This window comes from Suncus etruscus, chromosome 13 (assembly GCF_024139225.1).
Source record: "Suncus etruscus isolate mSunEtr1 chromosome 13, mSunEtr1.pri.cur, whole genome shotgun sequence".
Lineage (NCBI taxonomy): Eukaryota > Metazoa > Chordata > Mammalia > Eulipotyphla > Soricidae > Suncus > Suncus etruscus.
In genome coordinates this window covers 38,743-48,295 of record NC_064860.1, presented here as the reverse complement: position 1 = coordinate 48,295, position 9,553 = coordinate 38,743, and the positions used below count along the sequence as shown (strand labels likewise).

General features: G+C 52.1%; 1 protein-coding gene across 1 annotated transcript; it reads right to left on the bottom strand.

Annotated features, from left to right (window-relative positions):
- Nucleotides 1–1,237: 1,237 nt before the first annotated feature.
- On the bottom strand, nucleotides 1,238–3,148 carry LOC126026161 (histone H2A.Z). Its single transcript, XM_049785860.1, has 5 exons — nucleotides 2,960–3,148; nucleotides 2,659–2,736; nucleotides 2,384–2,497; nucleotides 1,883–2,012; nucleotides 1,238–1,658 (listed from the first exon to the last, which is right to left on the bottom strand). Exons 1-5 carry the CDS (start codon nucleotides 2,960–2,962, stop codon nucleotides 1,597–1,599), a joined length of 387 nt encoding a protein of 128 aa, XP_049641817.1. The 5' UTR covers nucleotides 2,963–3,148; the 3' UTR covers nucleotides 1,238–1,596.
- Nucleotides 3,149–9,553: the final 6,405 nt, after the last annotated feature.

The following is a 9,553-nucleotide window of genomic DNA, read 5'->3' as shown; positions in this document are numbered from 1 at the left end:
CGGCGGCGCGGGGCGCGGGGCGGAAGCGGCGGGGCGAGGCGAGGCGAGGCCGGCCGGGGCGGGGCTGAGCGGCGGGGCGCGGGGCGCGGGCGGGAGGCGGGCGGAGCGGGGACCCCGGCGGCCACTGCGTCCGCAGCCCCGCCTCCGCCCGGTCGCCCGAGCAGCACCCGCAAACCTCGGCGCCCGGAGTGCCGACAGGCCCCGCCCCCGGGGTCCCCGCGCCGGCCTGGACAGGTGTCGCCTCGCGGTCGGGCAGAGGCCCACCTCCCACCACGCCCACCGCGCTCCCCGGTCGCCCGGGGAACCCTGACCCGTTTCAACACCGCTTAGAGCCCAAGCGCTAGGATCCTTCCAGGCCCTAGGAGGCAGGAGCCGGCTTTGGGAATGTGCTAAGTCAGGTTTGGTTTCCGGGTGATCTCCCCACGCACAGCGCACCAAGCTGACTCTGGTGTCGAGTCACCATCCCCTCCAAATAAAAGGAACCCAGGGAAAACCCAAACCAAAACGACCTACCCAACAGAATCACCAAAGCTCCTTTCCTTAAGCTCACAGTAGTCTTGGACCTCCGCTGAAACCCACAGCCAAGGTGTCCAGGATCCCTGTGCAACCCCATGACCTAAAGCCGCGATGGCGAACCTGTGGCACGCTAAGGCTGGCACACGGGAAGGTTCGCAATTAATAAATTTATAAAATTAAGTTTTAGATACCAAAATCTTGTTATTAAGGTTTAATTGACGTGCTTGACACTTTGAGGAAATACTTTGGTTTTGTGCGGCACTTTGGGCACTCTGGCTCAGAAAGGTTAGCCATCACTGACCTAAATAAAGCATGTCCCGGCTGTGCCTGGTCTCCCCAGCCCAGGACGCAATCCCACAATCAGGCTTCAGCCTAAGTTCTACCCATTTTAAAATCTACAGCTTCAGTGCTGTTTAAAAAAGAAAAAGGTTGTGCCATGTGCCTACTGATCTCCTGGATTAAGCTGAATTTCAAAGGGAGACATATGCTTCAATTATTGCTGGATGGGGACTAGAGAGAGAAACCATGAGTAGGACACTTGCCTTCCATTCAGTTGACTTGGGTTCAATTCTGAGCATCCCATAGTCCACAAAGCACAGCCAGGAATAACCTGAGCACACGGTGTGGGGCCCAAAAACCAACTAAAATTTATGTATTGCTGGATGAAATCAAGCTTTTCAAAAGAAAACTCCTAGAACAATTAAACAAGGAACTCAAGCAGTTTGGGATATGACCTTTATTGAGCTTATCCACCGGGGTGGAAATAATGTCTGTACAAAACCAAATGTTTGTTACTATAACTTCTGCATCACAATTAACTCAAATTAACAGAACTCAATCAAAGCCCACTACTTCAGAATCAATAGCTTCTTTGAAGCCACAGTAACACTTAAATATGGTTAAGACTCGAATGCAGAAATTTGGTTGGTTAGGAAGCGAATTGAACTTCCTACGTGCTCAAATAGAATTACAAAAAGGCAAATTGTGTTTTTCACAGAGATACAGTCCACTGGAATCACCAACACTGGACAGCTGTTAGAGTACTTCGAGTCCTGAGAGAGCTAGGGGTCCAGGCAGTCTTTAAACAGTCTTCTGTTGTCCTTTCTTCCCGATCAGAGACTTGTGGATGTGCGGGATAACACCTAGGGCGAGAATTCAAGCTACTTGTAAAATCGCTTCTCAGTCACCCCTGGAAAACCCAAACAGACCCAGTCATCCAGACTCTGGTAGGTCAGACTCAATTTCATAGAGCGAGTCAAAGAGTACTGCATACCCAAGAGAATTAAACATGACACCTAAGATGCTAAGAGAAACCAAAGCCCATTTTTCTATTCCCTAAGTAAATAGGACCTCGCAGTTTACATACCACCACCAGCAATCGTAGCCTTGATGAGGGAATCCAACTCTTCATCTCCTCGAATCGCGAGTTGCAAGTGGCGAGGAGTGATTCGCTTTACCTTTAGGTCCTTGGAGGCATTTCCTGCCAATTCAAGTACCTGGAAGGCGAAAACGTAATCTCTGCCATCTTGGCCACTGTGCTGAGAGCTGCATCCGCCCGCAGAAGTGCGTGTCGGTCGGCCCCGCAGCGCGCGATGCGGGCGCACAGACGCACCGAGGCTGCAACGAAGGCACGGAGCCAGCCCGCCTGCCCGCTTCCTTCCTTCCCTCCCTCCTCCTCCTCCTCCTCCTCCTCCTCCTCCTCCTCCTCCTCCTCCTCCTCCTCGGAAAGAGGAGCGCCCTCCCGTGCCGCGGCCGGGCAGCAGCCCCCTCTAGCGTTCCGGGCCTCGGGCGCGCTCCGGCCCACTTGGCTTGCATCACTCCGCTCCCCCCGCCGGGCGGGCGGGCGACGAGCTCACCGCTCACTCACCTCCGCGGTCAGGTACTCCAGGATGGCCGCGCTGTACACGGCGGCCGTGGCGCCCACTCGCCCGTGGCTGGTGGTCCTGGACTTGAGGTGACGGTGGATGCGGCCGACGGGGAACTTGGGAAGGCGGGAGGCGCGAGTCGGCGGGGGGCGCGCCCGGCAGGCAGGCTCCCTCCCTCCGTCCCTCGGCCCGCCCGCCCGCCCGCGCCACCCGGCCCCTGCCCCTGCCCCTTCCCGCCGTCTGGGAGGGGGCGCGAGCGAGCACGCGCCGCACTGACCTGCAAGCCGGCCCGCTGCGAGCGGGAAACCGCCTTTGTCTTGGCCTTTCCGGAGTCCTTCCCGGCCTTGCCGCCAGCCTGCGCGCGCGCGCGGGGACAGAGAGCGGCGTCTGGAGTGCGGGGCGCCCGCCACGCGGCCCCGGCCCGCCCCCGCCCCCGCCCGCGCCCGCTGGGGGGCCCGGCCCGGGCGGCGGGCCTCGCGCGCCTCGAGCGCCAACCGCCAACGCCCGCGCCCCCGCCCCGCGCCCGGCCGCGCGCTCCCCGCCGCCGCGCACCCGGCCCGGGCCGCCGCGCCGCTCACCATCGCGAATCCCGCGGACGATCCCAAGCACGGCCCGAAACGGCTGGACGGACGCGACGCGACGCGACGCAATGCAACGCAACGCAACGCGACGCAACGCAACGACGCCGGCCGCCACTCGCCCGCCGGCCGCCCAGCGATTCAAACTGCGCCGGCTCCCGCCTTCCTCGCGCCCTTTATAGCGCAGAATGTTCCCTCATCCGGGCACTCGCGCCGCTCGGCCCACCAATGGCGGCCGCCCGCCCTCGGGACGCGTCCTTGGGGCCGGGGCCAATGAGCGGGCGCGCCGGCCGCCCGGGGGCGGGCCCTCCGCGGCGCGGGCCGCTCTTGGTGCGCGCACCGGGGTGGGGGCGGGGAGGGGCGGGGAGGGGAACGCGGCGAGAAGCGGAGCGCTCCTGGCCTCGGGAGCGCGCTCGCCCCGCCCCCCCCGGGCCCGGGCTGGTCACGTGCTGTGGGAAGAGCCGGAGCAGGGACGGAGCTCCCGCGGTTCGAGTTCTCGCGAGAGCTCCGCTCGGCCTGGCGCGACTTCTGGCTCCCGCTGCAGTGCGCCGGGCTCCGCCCCGTCCTCCCCGCAGGCGGGGCCCGCGCGTCTCCGCCCGCTCGGCGCCAGGTGCGCGGCGTCCGCTCGTCCCCTCGCGCTCGGCGGGGCCCGGCCTCCCTCCACGCCCACCCTCAGGCGCGACTTTTAAGGAGCGCGCGTCGGGCCGAGCCGCCGCTTCAGCCCGGTGACCACGCCGTCGTGGGGGCGCCCGAGGTGGGGGGGTCCCGCCACCCGCGACGCGGGACCCGGAAGCCGCCTTTGCCCCGGCCCTCCCAGCGGCTGCCCTGCGGAGGCGGCGGGCCCGGGCCGGGCACCTCGCGCGCCCCTCGGCCCCGCCGCCTTCGGAGACGCAGAGACCTTGTTCGTCGGCCCCTGCGCTGCCGCCGCCGCCGCCCGTCGAGTGCGACGCCACGCCACGGTGCCGCAGAGCCTCCCTCGCGCAGAGGGCGAGCCGTCGTCGGGACGGGGCCGGGGTCCGCGGCGCTCGGCTCGAGAGGAGCTCCAGTCGCAGCGTGGCTTCCCGCGTGCTCGGCCTGGCTGTGCGCACAGAAAAGACTCCCGGGACCAGGGCCGGGCTGCCGTGAAGTGTCTCTCGGCCTCGGACCTTTCCTCCAGGCCTTTCGCTTACGCGGAAGCAGAAGCCGGTTAGAGCCAGCCCGAAGTGTCCCCAGTCAGGTTGTCCTGTCCAACTTCCGAACCCAAATCCGAAATGGGGCTGGAGATTCCGCTTGCTTTGAAGAACTGCAGTTGCTTTTCACCCTCCCAGCCTTCCCACTCTCTCCCAGCACCCCACTCCCCCACCCCGCTTTGGTTTCGGATCTTGGACCACTAGGGTGGGGTGGGGTTCCAGGCTTAATACTGGGGGTTTCAATGAAGCTCCAATCTTTTTTGGGGGGGGGCCACACCCGTTTGATGCTCAGGGGTTACTCCTGGCTAAGTGCTCAGAAATTGCCCCTGGCTTGGGGGGACCATATGGGACGCCTGGGGTTCGAACCTTGGTCCTTCCTTGGCTAGCGCTTGCAAGGCAGACACCTTATCTCTAGCGCCACCTCCCCGGCCCCTGAAGCTCCAATCTTTAAGGGAACCAACCACACATGGAATTTCTTAGTCAGCATGCTAGCGATAAGGACAAGAGTTCGTGAAACAAGACCCTTTTAAAGCCAGATCCAACCAGTCCTAACAACTTTCTGACCAGCCGAGGATGTGAGATGAAATTAAGAGCTTATGATATTGAGTCTTATTAAAAGTCTTCATAGTCGTTTGAAGAAAAATAAATGATTCAGATGGAGAAGCACAAGCCATAAGGAAGCAAATAGGAAGTTACCAGGCTTTCATTTACCTTAAAGCTGAAAGGAAGCTTTTTGGTTGTCCTTAGGTTTTGATTTCTTAACTTGAAGGCATGTACAGATTTTAGGGTACTGCAGCACTAGAGCCACTTCAGCCTAATAAAATGGATTAATTAGTTTTCCATGAAGTGACTGAAGAGTGTTTCAACTAAAAAGTGCCACAGGCATGTCCACACCGAGGAAAAGAGTGAATGTAGTTGAAAGCTGAAGAGCAGCCAAAGAAAGAGACCAAGAGAAACAGTGTTTCCCAAATGAGAAGTTTACTCTGCTTCTAAATTTCTAAAAACTGTCTAAAAACAGTTCTAAAGACAGTTCAGATTCTGTCTATCTAGGGCAGTGGTCGGCAACCTGCGGCTCGCGAGCCACATATGGCTCTTTACACTTTTAATTTGGCTCTTCTGCCAGGCGGCCGCTCCAGGAGTCAGGACTCTGCTCCTAGCCTCTGTCAGTGCGTGCCTTGTATGGCTCTCAAAATAAATTTCAATCCTGGTTTTGGCGAGATTTGGCTCAGTTGAAAAAAGGTTGCCGACCACTGATCTAGGGAATCACTAGCTTGTGTCATGAATCTTGGCTACTCTGTTTACCAAGGACAATGCTATAGATCCTGTGGCTAGACGTGCTTTACCTGAACTCTTGGCTGTTCTGTAAATTTCTCATGCCCAAGGTAGTAGGGAAACCGATTCCGTATTCTAGGCATGGAAGAGGCTGGCCTCATCCTAAAGAAGGGTGGGAACGTAGGACAGAAGCACGTTCTCCTCAGAATCAATCCTAGGACAGAGTGGCCACTCTTCAGGGAACATCTACAAAGCTCAGAGAGAAATCAGTGATTTTTCCAGAGTTTTTCCTTTCTCAACTTTTGTGATTAGGTTGGAGGTGTACTTGGAATTATTAGCACAGAATAGCCCACACAGCTATGAGAATCCAATTACTTTTTTTCCCTTCCAATTGGTTAGGAATGACTATATTTTAACACTGTGGCTTAGGAATGGATAAATGATTTTTAGATAATTATATATAAGAATATCTTAGATATTTAAGGTTCTCTGAGACATGATACTAGGTGAAATCAATGGCTCTGAAATGCTTCGTTGACATTTACATGGCATTTTACTAGTTTTCAATGAATTTGAAGGGTCTGTTTCAACTAGAAATCTCCTGAGGCACAGGTATGACTCATCTGGTGAAAAAGGAAAAATAGACTGAGAGGGAACAAGGGTCCCTCCATGCCCTTTCTGCAAAACTTTTAGGAGAGGACTTCAGTAGTGCCCACACATATATGAAGAATTTGGGGAGAAGAAATCAGAGATGAGACAGGATCACGATCAACTGGGGTCTTCATTGGGGAAGCAACCCACACTCATACCCAGTCAGAGAGTCTCCTTGGAGATCGCTGGAGTGGCCCCTGACTCTAGTTAGCAGGGGAATTACATAGTCCTGGACAAGCAGGTGTGTAGGTGGTTATGGCCTAGGACAGGCAGGATGTCTGTTAAAATTTCCCAGTGACCAAATGGTTAGATCGCATGGCTCTGGTCTGAGCGAGTATCCTGTTGTCCTTTGCAGGGCACCTTCCTCTGGGACAGGGACTACCCAAACAATACATACTATGGTTTCCTATCAAATATGTCAACTTTTTAATAAACTTTCAGAACATCGATATTCTTTCTTTTTTTTTTTTCTTTTTTTTTTTTGGTTTTTGGGCCACACCCGGTAACGCTCAGGGGTTACTCCTGGCTATGTGCTCAGAAGTTGCTCCTGGCTTGGGGGACCATATGGGACACCGGGGGATCGAACCGCGGTCCGTCCAAGGCTAGCGCAGACAAGGCAGGCACCTTACCTTTAGCGCCACCGCCCAGCCCCGAACATCGATATTCTTTCTTAAGAAATACCCTTTTTTGTTGTGTTTTAGTATCCTGATGGTTTATAAAGTCAATTTATTCCCCCAGATTTCTCTCTCTCCTGCTAGGAGAGAGCCTGAAAGGCTTGAGCCACTTCCTCTGCCCTTGCTCCAGCTCAGCGACTCTAGGCACTCTGTCATGCCATTCATCAACCTCACAGGACATGAAAGTTTACATGCTGCTTCTTTGTTTAGATTTTTAGTTCCTGTTTTAAAATTAAAGCACCGTCTTGGCTTTCATTCTAAAAATGAAGGCAGTCACTTTTCCCCAAAACTAAGATGGCTGTTCAGCAATTTAAAAAAAAATCTGGATGGAAAAGGAAAGCCTAGCAAATCAGTGTCATTGTATTTTTTTTTTCTTTTGTTTTGGGGCCACACTTGGCGATGCTCAGAAATCGCTCCTGGCAGGCCTAGGAGACCATATGGGATGCCGGGAATTGAACCAGGGTCTATCCCAGGTTGTTTTCCTGCAAGGCAAACACCCGCTGTGCTATTGCTCCGGCTCCTGTATATTATTCTTATACCACAGGAAATAGTCGTTTCACATCCCTGCTTTTGTAACATAGTAAAGCCTTGCTAATTTTCAAAACGGGCTGTTCAAATGAACTAATACTGTGAATTACAAAGCACTTGAAGATAAAAGTGTCTTAAAGAGAAATGTCTATGCAAATAAATATAACTATAAATATACAAAATATATAAATATAAACATTTATATAACTATAAATATACAATACTTTTAATATGAATATATGTATAAAACTTTGGCTGGCTGCCATGCAATATTGCTGAAAACAGGTACTAGATTGGTTTTTATTATATTACAACAATTGTAATTGAATCAAAGCTGAAGAACTTTAAAAATGTATTTATAATATTGCTATATTTTTCTCCATTAACTCGGTTTATTGGGTTGGAGTGATAGCTGCCTTGCATGCTGCCGACCTGGGACAGACCGGTTTCAATCCCAGACTTCTGAGCCTGCCAGGAACAATTTCTGAGAGCAGGATTTCTGAGCGAGGCAGGGTGTGGCCTAAAAACCAAAACAAAACAAAAAATTTGGTTCATTAACATTCTTGATGGATAATATATAGTACAAATTCTAATGACAAACAAAATTCCAGCTCTATAAGATCTGAAATATGGAGGCTCTACTCTCGGTTTGCTGGAGGCAATTTAATTGGCTCAGAGATTGAAGTGGGTGGGCAAATCTTTCGGTGCTCAGGGATCACTCCTACCTAGCTCTGGTGGTCATTTATGCCAGGGATTTAACCCGGTGGCCATAAACCAGGAAAATATCCTACCCGCTTTGGCCCTGCCTCACATTTTTTATTCTGATTGCATATTTTAGAGTGACCAAATCTTTCCAAGCTGCCTTTAGATGCTGCAAATTTGCCAAAATAATTGTAAAGTCCAGGCATCTATCATTGACTCCTGCTCCCCAAAGACACTGGTTTTTCACATGAGCCTCTAGATTTGTATAGAAACACCATAAATACTGAAGAACGTGCAGCAGGTGATCAGAGTTCTAAAATAAAATGGGGGGAAGGTAGCTGCTCTGGATTAATAGAGTCTTAAAAATATTAAAAACACTAACAACCACTATTAGAAATAACAGTGGTTGGAGAGATGGTAACAGAAGGTAGGGCACTTGCTTTGTACCTGGTCAATCAGAAGTTTGATCCTGGTATGTATGTATATTATCTCCCAAGTTCTGTCAGGCGTGATCCCTATATACAGAGCCAAGAGTTGGCCTTGAGGAGCACAGAGTGTGGCACCCAAATATTAAAGAAATAGCCATTTCATAAAGTAGACATTGCTTACTTTATTGTTCTATGTGTTCTCTTGAATAAGCAAATTCCTGTGTGCCTGTCCATTTCAGAGCCAAGTTCAGCACTTCTCTTCATCACGTGCATATGGACTTGTTCTGAGAACAACCAGCAGTCTTAACTGGAACTTTCTCATCTCACTTTATAGTTCATTGTTCAGGTTGCTATTCCTCTCTTGATGCAACATCTAGAACTTGTTGAAGGCACTTAGACATCTTACATTAATGAAGATCACGTGGCTGACTGACCCAGGTTCAATCCTCATCATCCTATATGGTCCCCAGGGTCCACCAGGAATGATCCTAATTCAGAGTTGGAATAAGCCCTGAGAGAGGGGGGGTGGAGGGGGGGAGGGAAGGAACTGAATTTCACTGTGTCATTTGCAAATAAACAAAACCAACCTTTTTCTCAATCTTCAGCTCCAGGAAACATATTTTACCAAGTTTCCTATCCATGAATGGCCAAGAACTGCTCAGCAACGCACAGCTCCACCTGGCTTTTTGCTGTGGCAGGAAAATGTTCTGCCAGGTTTCATCCAGTTAAAAGGAATCTTCTGTCCCTTCTGGTGAGATGACAGAAGAAGCAGATGGCGTTCCCAGCATCCTTGGCATCTCTCCACCTTCAGCATTGGGCTCTGCCTCTCTTTTCATTGTTTCTAGTTGTCTTTGATCCAGATGGTTTTTTCCTCATTAAAAAGTCATCGAAAAGTTCCTTACTTATGAAAAGGTTAAATTTTTACATGTATTGTCAACAAAAAGGTGAGAAAAATATATAGTGAAAATTCTTTCACCTCGTTACTCTGAAGAACTTGCTGTTCTTGTTCACTTGCTTTTATTCACAAAGCTCCCAGGACCTGAAATGTCCTTCTAACAGCTGCCAGTCTTCACCCTTCACCCTTCCTTTCCTCATCAGCTAATGAGCTGCATCTTCTTTATGAGCTTTACCTGTACCTTCACCTCTAAAATGGACCCCTAGTTTCAGTAC